Below are 19527 nucleotides of genomic sequence, written 5' to 3'. Positions count from 1 at the left end.
AGCTGCAGGTTCGCTCCTTTGGAGGGCGGGAGCTTGACAACAGCACGCTGGCCAATTGGAGCTCGGCCATGTGTACGTTTGCATTACAAATTAAAATTTGTTTCATCGTAATACACAATGAAAGACCCCTTGCGCTCATGAGCCAGCAATGCTTCACCAAACTCACTTATCTTTTCGATATTCACATCGTTGTTACATGTTTCTGGCTCAACCCGAACCTATGCAATAAACACTAGTCATTAGTACAATACAAATAAAATATAAATTAAAATAGAGCTTATTACCTGTTTCACAGTATACAACTTGTCACACAATTTCTTACTTATTGTGGAGGTGCTGACACGAACTCCAAAGTCGAAGTGCAGCATCTCCTGCATCTGCACGAGTGTGTATTGGCAGTTATCCTCCAGGTATTCTACGAGGGCCTCCTCCATCTCCGGCGTGCACTTAGTGCTTGTCGCCCGCGCGCCGCCTCTCTTCTTGATGTCCGGGGTTCCTCGCTCGACGATAGTCCGAGCCGTTGTAGCTGGAATTCCGTTGCAATAGGCTACTAAGGCCCAGTCCTGCCCAGCCTTGTGTGCGTCGAGAACGCGTGTCCGGGCCGCGAGGCCATGCTTTGGTTCTGTTGGCATGATGCCAGAAGAAGAGATTTTGATGCCGACCACCAGTTAGCTCTGCACTAAATCGCCATTGCTCTAAAGTCAATTTTTGGAAATAAAAATTTAAAAATTCTTTGTCACTTAAGTTACTTCACACCGCTTTGCTTTACACTGTCGCCGATTTGGACTGGCAAAGGTGTAGCATCCAGTCCCTGCCTTCCTTCTGAGCGTCCAGGACCCGCTTCCTGGCGGCAAGGCCGTGCTTAGGCTCTCTTGGCATGCGCGTGGAGATGAAAGTCTGGTTGTGGCAGTGGCTCGAAACCACCAGTTAGCGTTACACTAAATCCACGTTGCTCTACATACTATTTTTTAATTTAAATTTCAAAATTTAAATGTTACTTTAGTTACTTCATTCCACTTTGGTTTACACTACCGCCAGTTTGGACTGGCAAAGGTGTAGTGACATCACAAAATTGGGCGATTTGTCAAATTTTGTCTAAATATGATCGAATCTAAAGAAAAAAAACATGACGGAAATTGACTAGTAATTTTCACAAAATGCTGTTGAAATCCCCGATATTTTGGGCTTTAATCTGTAGAGGCTCCGCTGGAATATTTTTTGGACCATCGAATTTAACCTTTTTTCTGACAATTGTTTTAAAATTTGAAACTAAAGTTCTGATCCGGTACTAGCCACACCTGGCTAAGATGGTCTCACAACATTAATCCCGCTTTCCTACACAAGCGTCGGATAAATGTATTGATCGTACACAGTCGCCCAAGAGCAACCTGTTTCCTTGTCGTCCGCGGCCCAGCAACCGTGCGAGACGTTGGCTATTTCGTAAAGGAACAGACCACCGCGCTTCTCCAGAGTCTGGAGACCGAAAGTGTCAGTTGTGTACTCGAGAGTATCCTTCATGTCCACAATCGTCAGGTTATTGTATTGGGCTTCAATCTCTTCAATGGTGTCCACCTCCGAGTAGCGACCGAAGATGCAGCTTTGCCAAGGCATAATAACATCATCCGCAGGCGAGGTGAAGAAGTGAGCCTCCTTCAGCTTGAGAAAGTTGGCCTTGCGGCGGTGCTTGTCGTAAACGCACTGGTCGTTGCCAGGCAGACACTGGTTGACATTGTTGTAGACGGGGAGGAAGAAGTTGGTAGTGGAGAAGCTGCCGAACTGAGGCCAGCGGTTGACGTTGAACTGCGAGTATGTGTATTGGGAGTCAGTGTTTTCGATCGAGAAGAGCACATAATCCTTCTGCATCTTGCCGTAATAGTCCTCAGGACGGAACGATATTAATTTCGAGTGCTTTTTTCAGAAAATCGAGTGCACCGTTAGTTTTTTGTTCGAAAGGTGTGAAACCGAGTGTCCCTTGTTCAACTTGAGGGAATGACCGAGTGCACTGCTGAGGTTAAGGCTTGAGCACGGAAGAAGATGCGTCAAGGCTCTGCCTTCATTAGTTCAGACGTAGCTAATGTAAGCTACATGTTGCAGCAACGATAAGCAGGCGGAAGACATCAGCATGATTGGCACAATTCAAGCCTACTCAAGTCGGGGTGGTAGATATAGATGGCTTGTCGACTTCGAGGGAGGCAAGCAAGTCCTCCTAGAGTGCCAGGAATTGGTGCAGCTGATCGTAGAATCAAGACGTACTGGCCTCGATGTTACGAAGAGTGCTGCCGCCCACGCAAGCACACACGAATCGCATCCCCGCAGTGTCGACCGTGACGCCGACGACGATCAGGACTTGAACAGCTAAGACGATCAGGAGTGACAGTTGGCATTGAGCATGTGAGCGTAGGGCTGGACTAGCGGAGCTCAGCGTACCTTGTGTAGGAAGTGAACCAGGATCCAAGGATCATTCATGTTTTCTTCTCACAAATACATGTATTTTTCTCCTCTTACATCCTGGTGAGCTCTGCATCCGGCCCCAAGGACAGTGTAGTAAATTCAAACAAGCATGGACCGGACAAGACAAGTATAGAGCCGACGATATCGCCATGTGTTATCTGCACTCGGCATTCCGCCATTTCGTGGCAAAAATGTCTGCACTCGAAAACCCCTCAACGTGCACTCGAATACCATCCGCGCCCCCTCAGGACCGTAGGCGCTGTAGTTGAGCATGGTCTGAGGAACCAGCATGGTCAGGAACACAGCTTTATTGGCGATGGAGACCTCAACCTTGTCAGGGCCAATAAACTGGCCGTTCTGAAGACCAGCCAGACTAATGAAACGCTTGACGTTGTGATCGTCAATTTCTTCAATCACGGCACGGGCAATGGGGCCGCCCTGCGAGTGATCAATAAAAATATAACCGTCTTTGAAGACCGAGTTGTTGGCCACCACCTCGCGAACAGTTTCCACAGCCGTGGGCACCTGGAGCAGGAGTGACTCTGTCGAGCATGACCCATCGCAGAACGAGAGCGACACGACGGTACGACCTTCGGCGGTCAGGTTGGCTACAAAATTGTCTCCGGCCTCATAAGTGCTGAAGACGCCGTGGAAGAAGATAACAGGAAGACTGGAAGCAGCCGAGGCGACACTAGAAAACACGCAGGATATGAGGGCGAGAAAGAGACTACGACGGGTCATGGTGCTGACTTGCGACTGAGAGATTCTTGGTGAAAATCCGTTGTGCGGAAGACTGGCTCAATGTCGTCCGTCGAAGTAACATGTACAATGTACAATGTAAAGTACATGTTACATGTACTTCGACGGACGATATCCAAGTTGGAGAGGGGGGTCCGGAGGGGTCTGGCATGCTGTCATTGATTTCCCATTTTAGCTCAATATTATCACTTTCATTACTACTACGTAGTAAGAACAAGTAGTATGTAATTCTGAATTCCACCACCTTTTGCTTTATTTTGGGAAATGTACGACAAAAGAGTGACCATATCAGTTTTGGTTACCAGATGATGATCCCTTCGTTGATATTCTTACTCAAAACCGACTGGCGAATTGAACTCTTTCAACTCTCTTTTAACTCTTTCAGATTTTTCAGGGCCGCCTAACCACTTTGTATTACTGTACAGTATACCTGGAATTATTTTTTTTAAAAAAGAGCTTAAAAACAAATCACACGACTTGGAGTCGAGTGATTTGTTCCAAGCTGGACAGTCCAAGCTGGATTCGCAAGCACTTTTATCCTTGGACTCCAAACATGCAAACCTTGCGTCCTCAGTGAGGCCCTCACTGACGTTGAGTTGCCGAAAATCTCAGCCTTCGCTATAATAAGGCCGCGCTTTCAGTAAAATCCGATCTTCCCCCGCGCTATTAATAGCGTGGCATTTTTATTTTTTTCGAGCCCTGCTACCACTAAGTAGTCAAATAAGATACTACTCGTAGAGCGGCACTTTAGTGCAGCACAGCGTACAGGTGGTCGTTGTACAGCGGCTCCCACTTGCAGTTGCCGTCGTCTCCACGCCAGCAGCTGTGAGAAATGTTAGCAACCTCGTGGAGGAAGAGGCCACCGCGTTGGTCTAGTGTCTTCAGGTCGAAGGTGTCCGACGTGTATTCAAGGGTCTCGTTCATGTTGACAATGGTCAGGTTCATTAATTTGGTCTCGATCTCATCGATCGTGTCCACCTCCGAGTACCGGCCGAAGATGGAGCTCTGCCAAGGCATGATACGGTTATCAGCGGGCGAAGCAAAGAAGTGAGCCTCCTCCAGCTTTAGGAAATTGGCCTTGCGACGCTTCTGGTCAGAAATGCATTGGTTGTCCCCCGGCAGGCAGTGGTTCACGTTGTTGTAAACAGGGAGGAAGAAGTTGGCAGTGGAGAAGCTGCCAAACTGAGGCCAGCGGTTGACGTTGAACTGCGAGTATGTGTACTGGGCGTCAGGGTTCTCGATCGAGTAAAGCACGTAGTCCTTCTGCATCTTGCCGTAGAAATCTTCCGGGCAGTAGGCGCTGTAGTTGAACATGGTCTGCGGAACCAGTGCGGAAAGGAACGGTGCGCCGTTTTTGATTGAGACTTCCACCTTGTCCGGTCCGATAAACTGACCATTCTGGAGACCAGCCGTGCTGATGTAGCGCTTGACCTTGTGGTCGTCCATTTCTTCGATCACAGCCAAAGAACGCATTCACCGCGTCTTGGTCCGTGCCGGTGACCAGCAGGTCGTCCACATAGACGCCTACGACGACCAGCACTCCTTGCTTCCGTCGATAGTAAACGCACATGTCCGTCAGGCTCTGTTCGAATCCCAAGTCTACTAGCTTCTGGTGGAGGAGCTTGCTCCAGAGTCGCCCAGCCTGCTTTAATCCATACAGCGCCTTTTTCAGCTCGAGGACCAGCTCGTCGTCACTCGTGGCGCTCAGCTGCTTCTTAATTTCCTCCGATATGACCATTCCCTGCGGCAGGCGAATGTAGATGTCCAGTTCCGGCTCCTTCTCCGCCTTGACGTAGGCGTTTGGTACATCCCCGTGTCTTGCTGGGACTCTCCACTTCCTGGCCAAGCACAGGATTAGCTTCACACTGCACATGTCGATCACCGCGGCAAAGGTGATCCCATAGTTCACACCGAACTCTTGCTCATTCCCGCAGGCCACGAGCCGTGCCTTCAGCCGTTCGATGAATCCTGCAGCATCTCTTTTCGTCTTTAAAACCCATTTTGTATGCAGTGCACGCGCCCCACTGGGCAGTCGCGTGACCTTCCACACTCCATTTTCCTCGAGTGCTTCGAGCTCCTCTTTCATGGCTTTCATCCATTTCTCACGCCACTGGCTGCGCATTGCCTCTCGGTAGTTCCTCGGATCTACCTCCATCACGTTGTTTACCACTCTGGTTTCTGGCTCCTCCTGCTGCACGGACTCGTCCGTGTTCTCCGCAGCCTTTCTTGCGACCGAAAGTGTCTCGTGACGTTCTTGCTGCCAGTTTTTCTTCTGCTTGGATCGCTTCTTTCCTTTTTTCCCGCGTCCGCTCCCAGCCGACGCGCTCTCAGTGGTGGCCGCCTCAGCGGCGCTCGCAGATCCACTCGTGGACTCATCCACGACAGCACTGTCATCACCCTGCAGGTACAGCCGCTGCACTTGCTCGTTCTGGGTCTTGTTAAGCGTCTCAATGTTCTTCACGTGTTGTGTTGTGACTACCATGCGGTCCTTTGGCAGGTAAACTCTGTATCCTTTCGTTTCTTCTCCAATCCCGACGATCATGCCGTGCTGAGCACGCCGCGAGAAATTCTTGTTCCGCGGGTCTCTATACACAGTACACGGGGAGCCAAAAACGACGATCTCGCCTAGTGCCGGTGTCTGCTTCGTCACTATCTTCAGCGGCGAAGCTCTGCCCGGGTTCGAGTTAGTCGGCGACCTATTCAGAATGTAGGCCGCGTACTGTACAGCATCTCCCCAAAAGTTTAATGGCAGTCCACAGGCGAAGATCATGCACCGTGCCATGTTCATTATGGTCCGATGCATGCGCTCAGCCTTCCCGTTGCTGACCTGATTTCTGGCCTCGCTCCGCTGACGCACTACGCCGGTCTTCTTGCAGAACAAGTCTACGTTTTGGTACTCTCCACCCGAGTCCGTCCTCAGTACATGAATCCTGCAGTCGAAACGCTTCTCAAAGCACGTGAGGAAATGCTCGAACTGCTTGGCGGCAGCATCTTTCGTTAGCGCCAGGAACACTCTGCAGTAATTGCTCTTATGATCGACGAAGTTTATCATGTAGCGGTTATTGAGACGATCTCGCGGCGTCATCGGACCCTTCAGGTCCGAGCAGATTACTCCACCAACTCGATCAATCGGCGAGTGGTCCCCAGTATCTTTCTGCGACTGCCGGTTCTTCGTCTGTTTCCCCTGCGCGCAGGTTAAGCAGTTGACGCGGCGATGGTCCGTGATGACGATGCCCGAGCTCGAGTCCCGTGCAAGTTTCTCAACTGCGTCGTAGCTTAAGTGTCCAAACCTCTTGTGGAACTCCACCAACGTGTCCTTCTGCACGTCACCCGACCCCATTTCGGCCTCAGCCTCAGCCTGATCAAGAGCCGCCATGATTACTCCCGATGGGGCTCCTCCTTTCCGCTTTACGACGGCAGGCACGACTAGCACGCCATGCCGCAGATCCACGTCAAATGCTACTCGCCCTCCGTCTACACCGGCAACGACGCGTCGTCCGTCTCGGTATGTCAGCGTATACCCCTTCTTGTCAAGTTGGCCGTAGGAGATCAAGTTGTGCACAACGTTCTCGGCGTAATACACGTCCATGAGCTTCACGATCTGCTCCGTCCCGCTCGCCATGACGCGCAGCGTGAGAGTCCCTTTCTTACTGATCTTGAGTGGATTTCCGTCTGGCTGTACACACTCGTCCAAGTACTCCTCGACGTCATCCAGCCACGACGCATCGCTCACGAAGTGCCGACTGGACCCGCTGTCCAAGATCCACATCACGTCGGACTCGTCCGACGTTTCTCCTACAGACAGCGTGAGGTCGGGCTTCCTGCCGCCCCCTCGCGTCCGCTCAGGACATGCTGCGCGCAGATGTCCAACTTTCCCGCACTCATGGCAGGTGCGTGTCTCCTTGCCGCGGCGCTCAGCCGCGGCGCCCACGACTTCTCTGCCGAGATTCTTGTGCTTGGCAGGTTCTAATTCCCAGGCTTGCGCGAAGTGTGCCAACTCCTCAGCCTGCTGCAAGTAGTCCGCTCTTGTCCCATCTACCTTGGCCATTAGCACTGTACGCAAGTCCGCGGACGCGTACTGCACGATGTTGTTCAGCACAAGGTAGTCTGCCCCGCCACCGCATGTCTCTGATACGGCGACCAAGTACATATAGTGTTCGGGCCACGATCTCTTGCCTTCCTTCGGCGCAGTGAGCAACTTCATTGCTTGCGCAGGGGTGATGTTGGTCTTGAACGTCTCGAGCATCCTCTCCTCTCTATGACGTATTGCAGTGTGGGCAGCTGTGTCCACCAGGCATCTACTTGCTTGTTATAGTACCTTTCTGCAGTCCCCGCTAGGTAATGCCCCAGCAAATCCACCTTCACATCTTCCGGCCACGCGAACCCACATGCCGACTGCGCCAACGCAACTTGTCTCTCGAAGCGTCGACCCCACTCGAGGAATCCGGATCCGAGTCCCACGTACAACTCCTTGCCGTCGAATGGCCTAATTGCTAGCTTCTTCTGTCTCGCGTCCGGGTAGCGGAGTCCTAGATTCTGCTGCTGGAAATGCTCGCCTCCAGCCTGTGCCCGACCATCTCGTGGTGGCGCTGGTGCTGGTGCTGGTGCTGCCGGCTGCGCTCCTTGCGCTGCGGCGTACAGGCGCTGCAACTCAGACATTGGCATGCCGTAGCCAGGCTGCTGGTGTCCGAAGTACTGTGGTGCAGCAGCTGGCCTACGCGGCGTCACTGTGAGCGGCGTCTGTGGCGACCCACCTAACGAGTCGATATGCATTCTTGTCCCGCGGCCCAGTCCAGACGCAAACAGACTAGAGTTCATGGGTGGTGTCGAAGGGCGATTCAGGCGCGCACGCCTTGTATCTTGATCGTCCAACTGCTTCTCAAGCTTCTCATGCGACTCTTTCAGCTTGGTCTGCGACTCCTCAAGCCGTTCCAGTTGTCCCGCTACGCCCCGCAAGAGCGTCATCAGCTCTGCGGCGGTTCCCCCGGTCGCCGGCGCATTAGCGTCGGCGTTGTTGCCGCTACCCCTTTCGTGGGCCACGGCGGTGCTCATCTCTTCTGTGTCGTCGGCCATGCCGGTCCTTTCGCGACTGGCAACGGGCACTGTCGACGTCGGCGCTGGCGCGCCATCGCCGATGGCCTCATCTGTGGCTCTGGTCCTTTGGGCTCAAGACCTATTGAAGCCCTGTCCTTGGACGGGCTGCACTTCTGGCGCACTTGTGGTTAACTACGCAAAAGAGAGAGTGAGATTAGATTCCTTATCCCTACTAATCTATGTCTTGCCTTTCAGGTGATTACGCTGCTCGGCGCCTATCATCCACAGATCTCTGGTCCGGGACCTTCTCTACTTCAATAGAGCCGCCCTGGGAGTGCCCGATAAAGATGTAGCCGTCATCGAATGTCGAGCTGTTGGCAACGATTTCACGGACCTGAGCTATCGCCTTTGGCACTTGCAGTACAATTGCCTCCAGGGAGCACGTCGTCTCGCAAAATGACAGTGGCACCACAGTACGACCTTCAACGGAAAGCTTCGCCACGTAGTTGTCACCGCTGGAGTGGTTGCCACGGACGCCGTGGAAGAAAAACACGGGGAGCTTGGAAAAATCCGTCGCGGCAGTCGTCGCCGCTAAAGCGGTGGAGAGGAGTGTGAAGAGGAGACGATTACCGAACATTGTACAGTACAGTGCTGAGTTGTGTCTTCAGAGGCTGCCGGGAGATTTGGAATTGATGATTGTTTGGATGTGCACGCAACCCGACGAGACCTGATCATCCGACTTGGACTCCGAGGTGGCACGCATGCGGCATCGGCATAGAGACAGGTTGCCCTCGAGTACATGACATGTACTAGAGTTATCGAGGCCAATTGATTTTCGCACTTAACCGAAACTGTGACATCTTTTGTAAACTACCATCGAAAAAACTGTCCTTATTCAATTGTTTTTAGCAAGGGCTTTTAAATAACACTTGAATCTCTAAAATTGAAAAATATTGAGCAACCACCTAAATGTATCGTCGTCATTTCGAAGGCCAATAAATGGAGATTATATTTTTGAGCGACCACAACTTTTTCATTTTTACACATTCTGTAGCTTATAATGGTTCAATAGATAGAGGAGACGCCCCACTTTCGTTTAGAGTGCTTAAATCGCGATTCGTACTTAGGTTCGTAAGCATCATTTTGTTTTGCGCAGTCTCATGTACACATGAACACCTGTGAGTTGAAGTCCCTACGATACATGCTACGGTACAAGTCCCGATCCTGCTCTCAATCGTACGCACCTGTGCTGCACTCCGGCTTCGCAACTGCAGCGGGACCGAGTACAAACATACTGATGTTTGTATGCATCGAGACATGGTTGGCAGTGAGCCACTGCACAAGTGTTGCCGCAGTGGACGGCACCTTATTAATGTCTACTATAGACTTACTAGAAGATACTATTAACTAATCTACTTTGCGGAACGCTGGCGCTCGGGTGTGTGGCAGTGTTTCGCTTCGGCTTTTGCTATCTGCAGCAAGCAACTGCCCCACACCAAAACGCCACGGTCCTGTCGAGCTTTGCCCCGGTACTTACTGTGTTAAACGTACTTCTTCTACCTGCTCTTACTTCTACTGCTACTATAGTGTCAGTTGCCTTACGGCACCTCCTCTAAGAAGAGATAAACAGCTTGAGAGCAGCCCAGTGACGTGCCCTGCGTTACCTCAGGTTATGGGCCCAATCAGGGCGCAGGACTCGGCTGGCGTGTCAGCTGGTGTGAACAACAACGATTCGAGAGACCAAGCGGAAGTTTCGTCGAATCAAAGTCAAGGATCGCAAGGATTGGCTGGAAATGCGACTGTGGGTGGTGACACACCACTGTCGCACAACGAGGTTGAGCGTTTCATTCGCTCATTACGGAAAGTCAACCTTTCATCCGAAGGTTGCTTAAAAAATATTCAAGATTTACATTCTGCGAAAGTCTCAAACCAACGGCAGCCCCATACAGAGGAACAGCGCGACGTCTGTGGAGCAAGCGAGCACTGACGTGAGGAAGCGGGCACGGACTACACCTCCCCCGGCGGGAGATACGACGACAAGGAACTGGCGGAGTACACCAAGGCACTGCGGAACTCTCCGGACATCCTGCTGCCCAAGCTCGTGACCAAGGCCGACTACAAGGCGTGGCGCAGCGAACTGCCGCTACACTTTGAGCCACGCACACTTGGTGCCATTACGTACGGTGGTGAGCACTTTGACGCTGCGCTCGGATACCACAGACCCAAGTACAACGAATGGTACTGCGCACGAAAGAACAAGGCGTTCTCTGCACTCGTACTGTCGCTGTCAGTGGACTTAAGGTCCACATTCAAGATTGATGAGATGAGGGACAACATGGAGGCTGCGTCTATCCTGTGGACCTACATTACCAAGCACTTCGAGGCTGGCGACTGAATCAATCCCGATTACCTGATGCGAGATCTCATGACAAGGATGTGCAGACGAACGAGTCTGTAGCGGTGTACGTCGACGACATCGAGCGCAAGGTGACGATGCTGCGTCAGGCCAAGGGCGAGTTTAAGGAATGGCAGCACGCCAGCCTGTTGTTGTCGAACGTCGTGTTGGTGTTCCGTGACCTCGCTCGAGAACACGCAACTGGATTAACAGTAATGATCGCAAATCATTGAAGTTGACAGAGGCGTTGCAGCGACTCCGGTCGGCTGAACACCAGCGCAACCAGCTCGAGCTGCAGTCGAAGCCGGCTACTGCTGTGGCACGCCCTATGCAGGTGGCCTATGTCGCTGGTGGTCAAGGTGCAAGTAGGAGTAACGGCAACAATCGCAAGCGCGGCAAGCTGCAACGCAAGCCAATGAAGGCTGTGGCCGTCAGGAAGCAGCGTACCCAGTGCGCCAACTGCAGTGGTGACGGTCACTGGTACGCTGAATGCACGGAGCAGACAGGCAAACCACTCAAGGCAGAACTAGCGAGAAAGCTGACAGAGAAGAAGCAAAGCAGGAAGCCACCTGCTTCTCTCGTTGGCTCTGTTCGTCGTGTGCAAGTCGTTCAAGGTGAGAGTGGTGCACAAGGCCTGACTGATGGAGTGTTGTTGTGTGAGGCAAGTGACACGGAGACTGTGGACCTAACTGGCAATGCGTCACCCGATGCGGAGGCGTCACCAGTGTACTCGCCCAAGTCTCCTGCGAGCCCGGATGACGATGATCAAGCAAGACTGAACCTCCCCAATGGTACTTTGGCTACCTCGCAACAATTGGAGTTGGAAGAGAAGCCGCCTGCAGTACCTGTTCTAGCTGATGTTGCAGCTCAACAAGCAGTGCAGATACTTGTGACGGACGCTGTACAACACCAGTGAGAGGGCGTCCACTCTCAAGGATCAGTACCTACCTGGCAGAAGATACTGCTCCATATCAGTCAAGAGCTGAAGGGCGTGTCGAATGTTGAACCTTTGCCTAAGCCGAAGCGCAACAAGGGTGAATCACAAGGGGGTCCGCTCGTGCGCGGAGATGGCATTCAAGGGATCCATTCGGACATACTCAGAAGCCAAGGACATGACGAAAGATATGGGAATCAGATGCAACCGAGTCCATATCAGCAAGGACGTCAGTACGGACGTGAAGTACGTGGACGTTCGCCACTTCGTGATGAGCCTATGTACTTCAATCGAGGACGCAGTCGGCCACCACCTGGTATGCAAGGTTGGCGTGGCAGATCGCCACCTCGTGGACGCACTGATGCGTTGCCGTGGGGGCCACCGAGACGCCGTTCGTCACCTCCACCGAGTTGGGGTGGACGTTTGAGCTCGCCACCTCGTGGACCACCCAGTCATTATGGACCTCAGCCACGACAGCAGTGGCGTGATGACTCACCAAGTCGCTATGGACCGCAGCTGCCCCAGCAGCAGCAGTGGGGTGATGGGCCACCCTTCGTGAGCGTGGTCCTTCACCTCCTCGTAGTGGTGGCAGAAGTTATGATGAGCATGGTTACCGTGATGGTAATCGTAGACGTTATGTGTCACCTCGGCGTTCTCCACGTCGATTTGCTGGTCCACCCTGCGATGGATCAACCAGATCATGGCAAGTCAATGCAGTTGCCCACAATTAAGGTATTCAATGCGATGCGGTCGAGTGGATCCTCGATTCTGGATCCCAGGTCAATGTATGTGGCGACCTTGCTCTGCTCACTACCATACGATACGTGAGGACAGTGCAAGTCGTCTCGCCTTTGCTAACGGCACTACTGAGCATGCGTCTGTCTGTGGTTTTGTACTACTGCGTGGGATGAACCAGGCAACTGGAATGATGGAGGTTCGGCTACTGGACGACGTGGTGTACACTCCCAACGGTAAAGTGAACATTATCAGCCTAGGCTATCTGCAGATGACCGGGAAGTACAAGCTGACGTGCTCGCATGACCAGTGTACGGCCTGGATGTCCAAGCCTGGGACTATCCTGAAGTTTGTAATACACGAGACCATATATCGTCTACGTACTGAGCGGGTGCCTGGTGTAATGGTGATGGCGGCATTGAAGCAGAGTTTTGACAGCAAGAAAAGCATGGAGCTGCTTCACCAGCGCTTTGGTCACGCCAGTATGGACATTGTGAGAGTACTTCAAACAAGCTCGATGTTGGAGTAAAGATGAATGCAAATGGTCTAAGCTCCTACGAATGCGTTGAATGTGCGGCTAGCGAATCGAGACGCATGACGCAATCACGAATACTGGTGAGAAAGGTTAAGCCGCTAGAGACAATCATGATGGATATATGTACGGTGAACGAGCCTACGATTGGAGGGGCTATCATGTTTCTTCTCATCATTGACGAGTCAACTAGATAGAAGTATGCGTATTTACTTGAAAAGAAGAGTGAAGCGACATGGCATATCACGGTGCTGTTGACTCAACCGAAAACGAAGCTACCTAAACTTGCGGTTCAACGATTGCGGTCGGACCAAGGTGGCGAGTTTGCGAGTACTGAGCTGGCCAATTACGGTGCAGAGAATGGTATCGAGCAGCAATTCACGAACGCCTATTCACCACAAGAGAACGGAATTGTGGAGATAGCAAATGGCATCGTGATGCCTCGTGTTCGGGCTATGCTGAGTGCTACGAGTCTACCAAATACCCTGTGGGGTGAGGCACTACTGCATATAGTTGCCACACTGAACAGACTACCGACAAAGCCACTGGGGCTGGTCACTCCGATTCACAAGCTATTTCGAAGTGCACCTGATGTCGATGAGTTACGAATCTGGGGATGTATTGCACATGTGCGTGTGCCTCCGGAATCAAGACAAAAGAAAGAGAATCTTTAACTAAGGGCAAAGTTGTCACTGTTACTCGGTTACAGTGACACTACTGTTGGCTACAATTTTCTTGATCTGGAACAGCTCAGGTGGTCACTGCTCGTGGGGGGCAGGGCATGGGAAATACAATACCCAGTGTTATTTTGCGTGAATCACATCCGTAATAAAGACTGCAATACCTGGCAACACAATAATAATCACTGCAATAATCACAATATATTGCTATCACTTAGTCTTCGATGCAACCGAGAAGGGTGGAGCAGTTCCACATACTGCGATTAGCACGAAGAAACATGGCCGTTGCAAAATTAGCTGGTAAAGTAAATGAGCGTAGCGATGTAGAAACAAGCTTACACTTAGAGAAAAGTGTCTCGCACGTGTTGCTTGTCGGAGGAGCGCAGAGCAGGAGGGGATCATACTCGACAGACGCCTGCGATGCAAGCCGTGGCTTCTTGAGTTGCCGGAGGAAGGAGGTCGCGAAGTCAGCCGTAGCCGGCACTTCCTCTTGTGCGGTAGACGGAGATAAAATGAAACTGTCGACTGCATGTAATTTATCCGCGGAGAGGGGTAGGTCGTTTTGCAGCTTCACTATTGCAGACTCGAAATGGGGCGAGTGAACAATCTCAGCTGTTGGTGCCAAGTAGTTAGCCATGACAGGATACTTAGCAGCACACGCATCAAACAACAGGCGCACCTCGGCAAGCGTGCACGCCTCCACTTGGATTTTCACACACACACTGTTTAGCTCACAAAGTTTGTTCAATACACCTTTAACGCGGCGGTGCGCATGGCCACGATGCACAAACTCTTCAACAGCCTCCACCGTCAGGATCGCATCACGGATCTTGCAATATCGGTCAATCATCTGGAATGTAGACGACCAGCGCGTAGTGTTTGCCTTAACAGGCTTGGAGTCGGTCGCCTTTGCCAGTGCAGTAGCATTTTTGACATGACGCAGCTGAATCATCAGGTTTTGAATCAGATCTATCTGGGTCTGATAATCTTGTAGAAATCGATTAACCGCGAGGTTAAATCGATGACTTGCACAGCCAATGAGGGGGGGCGCCCATTCGTGTAGCCATACTCTGATTGGTTGCATAATTGTCCCCCACAACATAGCGCACCATCTGCTGGTTCTTCTCGTACGCACTCAGTACGGTGGATATATGATCGAGGTGGGCTTCCGCTGTCTGGCCGTCTTCCATTGGCGAAAGCGCAAGATGGCGCTGGTGGCGCACACCATTGTAGACGTAGATCGCGTAGATACCGAGGAAGTGGAGTGAGTGACTAGTCCAACCGTCAAACATTAAAGCAAAGGAGGTTCCCATCTCCTTTGCAATGATTGTTCCAACGGCTGGAGCCACATAACGCATGTACCGCTTTTGTGTCTTGGTAGTCGTAGGCTTCATTGTAGCTACAGCACGCGTAGCCCTTGTTTTCCACTTCAGTGATTGGTATATTTCTCTCGATCACCCATACCATCCATTGGTAGATATTGCGCGTCACATCATCCACAAAACCAAACGTGGTGAGTGCTGGCGTCTGCGTGGCATGAAGTTCTGCAAACTCATCAGCATACCCAGCGTGCTTGCTGTTAAGGTGGTTGAGGAGGTTGCTGTACCCCGTGCCGGGCGTCTGCTTTCGAGGAAGCCCACATGATTTACACTCAAAGCGACCTTCGCCGAGGTCGTTGAAGTAGAATGCGCAGAGTTGACGGGAGGCCATCGTGGGTAGCGTGGTGGGTAGCGTGGCTAAGAGCGGTGGCTTGTTCTCTAAAGAGTTAATTGAGAAGTGGGGAGTGTGTGGATCAAAGCGCGCAGAGTGTATTTGCAAGGCAGTATAGAACTGTTGGTTGTCAGCGCTCCTGGAAATGGGTTATCGCTGATGGTGGCATGAAAGCACGGCGGATTGTGCTGCTCCATGCAAGTACTTCCGCTTCCCCGATGGCTCGTGCTGACATGGCCGCCCGAATGCGGGCAACCAGTGCTCCTTCGCGTGAGAGCAGCAGCATGTCGGGGTAGTGCATGATGAGGGTGGCTGACAAGACTTCTGCTACGTCTTCGTTTAGGTTCATGCCAGGCTCTGCAAAGCCCAGGGAGCTCGTGAAAAGTAGACCATGCAGTGCTTGGGCGCGGAACAGCACAGACGGCTCCAAGATACGCAACGAAGGAAGACGTGCGCCTTCTTTTGCTTTCCATCCGCTCAGGACACGCGCAACTTGCTGATCTGTCTGCGTTGTACCCAACATGTACCCAAACGCCTTATTGACGCGGTCAAGCTGCCAACCGCCCCGCTCTATAATCCAGTTTTCTGCAAGAGTTCCATCGTTGGCGTGCATGGCAGCTCCTCGACGAAAAGAGTGGGAGATAAGTCCTTGTGTGAGTTTGACCTGCTTCTGATCTGCAATGTTCTTGACTCGAACCAGTAATCGGTTCACGTACGCTTGTGCACCAGGAACCGATCTGGTAGCTGGCGACTGTTGCAGGTCTGGCAAGGATGCGGGGCTGTCGTCTGCCTCGAGAAGCTCTACGAGACTGAGGTCTTCTACATCGCCAGCATTAGCTCCGATATGCCTTGTACTGGTAAACTGAGGAAATAGACGCTTGCTTGGCGCATTCTGTATGGTTAGAGCAGCAGCTAAAACGAATAGTGGACAAGTTAAAAAAACTTGTCGGGTCCTTGAACAAGGATACACCTTGTAGCAAAGCTGTTTTAATCCGCTTAAAGCGTAGGAAGAGTACGCCACCTACATATTGCAAGGTTCCAGTTAGCGTAATTGTCAATATATAAAGAAATAAAATAGTCAATGATCTTACCAGGTAAAATCGAGAGCTGGTTTTTTTCAAGTTGCTCTGCGTCCGAGCTACGTCCGTATATATACCACAGCATCACAACCAGAGCTGCATCCGGATAGATACTCTCAGCAGAATCAGAAGTATAAAGTAGGCGAGCGACATTTTCTAGATCTTGCTTGGAACACGGTGGAGCTTTCTTTTCAAAAGCCCCATCCTCGCGATTGGTACAGTACTTACCAAGCCCAGACAGGATCTTCTGCAGCTGGGGCTTTACTGTCCCCCCTTGCTGTGGGTATTTATCTATCAACCAGTTCTTTACGTTTCCGAAATAGGCTAGACATGTATTGGTAGATCGAGTTTTGTCTGTCGATCTAGCTAGAGAATACGCATATTTATCTAGCACAATTCGAAGTACCCTACCGGTCTTGTCAGCGTCGATAAGCTGTTGAACATGCTCTAGTGTGATGTTTTCTGAAGAAAGAAACGTGCTGAACGAGTTGATCGCCGTCACCCGGGCCTTCTTACTGTTAGGTGGCGCTAGCGACGCGATAGACATGGTCACAGCTCTGCAAAATGATGTCTTTTAGGAAACAGCTGCCAACCGCCACCTCGGGTTGGAAACTTCCTGATATTTTTAGTATATGCTACTATATGGGTATTTGTAAAGAGTACAACATATTTTGAAAAAATTCCAACTGAATATGGTCGGATTGGTAGGAATTGGTGGTTACTTTTTAAGACTTCGTCATTGGATAAAATCACATTAATCTTGCAATCTAATTGGTGAATTGGCTGAGTACAGTTCTTCATGGACGATGCATGGTTGGGATCTTGCGAATATTATACCCATACCGCACAAATTGCAAATGGCCGGACGGGGGTTCCAACCTGATACCGGTACGATCTGCCAGTTAAAAATCGGACTTTGCGCGGTACATGTGTTACACATAATAAAAACAAAATTAAAAAATTCTTCTCTCTGAGGGCCCACAGCCATTCTACAAACCACGGCCACGCGCGCGCAGCGGTGAGGGCGGAGCGCAATTCTACGGCCCTCCTGCGACCTCAAGGCCTCGGTCGCACCTCTACGCGCGCGGCATCACTACCAGGGACTCACGCCACACTACTCCCGCCGTTGCCGTCCCCGTAGATGAATCATGTGAAGTGAAATAACCCGTAAGGGTGAGCGGAATGCTGCTGGATGCGGCCGAAGACTATCTACGACCTACATCGAGGCCACAGTACCTATTAAATATGGTAAGTTTTTGCTGCTGCATAACATAAGTGAGCATGTCGTTTCTAACTTGCTGTTGCAGCTTTGTTTGTAATATAAAAAGATGCGTTAGTGCGGAAGCTGTTATCTATTGCCAGGAATTATACAGTTCAAAGTGTAAGGTGAGATCTGGTGCTGTTACTTAACTGTACTATGTGTACTACAGGTTCAGCGCTTGGGGGGGGGCTTGTTACGAATGAATTTTGACAGCGCCGAAGGTGGTGTTGGATCAACAACGTCACCACGCTCAGCACGCTCGTGGAACTGGGTTATATGTGCGTCAAGCTTTCCAGCCTTGTGTAGATTGCGAAGGGCTTTCAGTGCCGTACCCGCTGCTGCTGCTGGGGACCCGTTCGTCTTCAAGAAGTCCCGCGTGCTCACTTGCGCTTTCTCACCAAGCGCGACCACCTCACTCTTGAACGCAGGAGACGAAGCATCAAGTGAAAATCCATGGGGTAAGAAAAGCATCATCTAGCCTGCGGAATGTCTAAGCTCGTACAGCGTCGTTTTCTTCACAGAGCGCGAGGCATAAACGCGGGGCTCGGCCGTAAACCATTCGAACCAGACTGCTGCAAGAGACTGCGAGCCCTTCTTCTTCGGACGAACAGTTCGGATGGCAATTTGTTGGCCAGGCTGTGATACACAACCCGCAACAGGTTTGGCTGGAGCCGACGGTGAGTGCAATTTCGCCTCTACAGCTAACAGTCGCTCCTCTAGGCGCTGATTTTGCAGGATTAAAACGCTGATCTGCTCGGACTGGCGCTTCATGAGGCTTAACACCTCAGCAGAGTGAGAGTCGCTAACGCTGGGCTTAATTATCGCTGATGGTGGCATGAAAGCACGGCGGATTGTGCTGCTCCATGCAAGTACTTCCGCTTCCCCGATGGCTCGTGCTGACATGGCCGCCCGAATGCGGGCAACCAGTGCTTCTTCGCGTGAGAGCAGCAGCATGTCGGGGTAGTGCATGATGAGGGTGGCTGACAAGACTTCTGCTACGTCTTCGTTTAGGTTCATGCCAGGCTCTGCAAAGCCCAGGGAGCTCGTGAAAAGTAGACCATGCAGTGCTTGGGCGCGGAACAGCACAGACGGCTCCAAGATACGCAACGAAGGAAGACGTGCGCCTTCTTTTGGTTTCCATCCGCTCAGGACACGCGCAACTTGCTGATCTGTCTGCGTTGTACCCAACATGTACCCAAACGCCTTATTGACGCGGTCAAGCTGCCAACCGCCCCGCTCTATAATCCAGTTTTCTGCAAGAGTTCCATCGTTGGCGTGCATGGCAGCTCCTCGACGAAAAGAGTGGGAGGTAAGTCCTTGTGTGAGTTTGACCTGCTTCTGATCTGCAATGTTCTTGACTCGAACCAGTAATCGGTTCACGTACGCTTGTGCACCAGGAACCGATCTGGTAGCTGGCGACTGTTGCAGGTCTGGCAAGGATGCGGGGCTGTCGTCTGCCTCGAGAAGCTCTACGAGACTGAGGTCTTCTACATCGCCAGCATTAGCTCCGATATGCCTTGTACTGGTAAACTGAGGAAATAGACGCTTGCTTGGCGCATTCTGTATGGTTAGAGCAGCAGCTAAAACGAATAGTGGACAAGTTAAAAAACTTGTCGGGTCCTTGAACAAGGATACACCTGGTAGCAAAGCTGTTTTAATCCGCTTAAAGCGTAGGAAGAGTACGCCACCTACATATTGCAAGGTTCCAGTTAGCGTAATTGTCAATATATAAAGAAATAAAATAGTCAATGATCTTACCAGGTAAAATCGAGAGCTGGTTTTTTTCAAGTTGCTCTGCGTCCGAGCTACGTCCGTATAAATACCACAGCATCACAACCAGAGCTGCATCCGGATAGATACTCTCAGCAGAATCAGAAGTATAAAGTAGGCGAGCGATATTTTCTAGATCTTGCTTGGAACACGGTGGAGCTTTCTTTTCAAAAGCCCCATCCTCGCG

The 19527-nt window shown here is 51.3% G+C and overlaps 2 protein-coding genes across 2 annotated transcripts; both read right to left on the bottom strand.

The window, feature by feature from the left end:
* Positions 1 to 4082: 4082 nt before the first annotated feature.
* Positions 4083 to 4656, bottom strand: PITG_01572 (uncharacterized protein; the record flags this gene model as incomplete). Its single annotated transcript, XM_002908169.1, has 2 exons — positions 4083 to 4089; positions 4199 to 4656. 2 exons carry the CDS (start codon positions 4654 to 4656, stop codon positions 4083 to 4085), a joined length of 465 nt encoding a protein of 154 aa, XP_002908215.1.
* A 2646-nt stretch (positions 4657 to 7302) lies between these two features.
* Positions 7303 to 7875, bottom strand: PITG_01571 (uncharacterized protein; the record flags this gene model as incomplete). The annotated part of the gene is made up of 3 exons (XM_002908168.1): positions 7303 to 7386; positions 7474 to 7569; positions 7621 to 7875. 3 exons carry the CDS (start codon positions 7873 to 7875, stop codon positions 7303 to 7305), a joined length of 435 nt encoding a protein of 144 aa, XP_002908214.1.
* Positions 7876 to 19527: the final 11652 nt, after the last annotated feature.

This window comes from Phytophthora infestans, genomic scaffold (genome assembly GCF_000142945.1).
Source record: "Phytophthora infestans T30-4 supercont1.2 genomic scaffold, whole genome shotgun sequence".
Lineage (NCBI taxonomy): Eukaryota > Oomycota > Peronosporomycetes > Peronosporales > Peronosporaceae > Phytophthora > Phytophthora infestans.
Note: the sequence above shows the minus strand (reverse complement) of the source record. Positions and strands in the feature narration are given on the sequence as shown.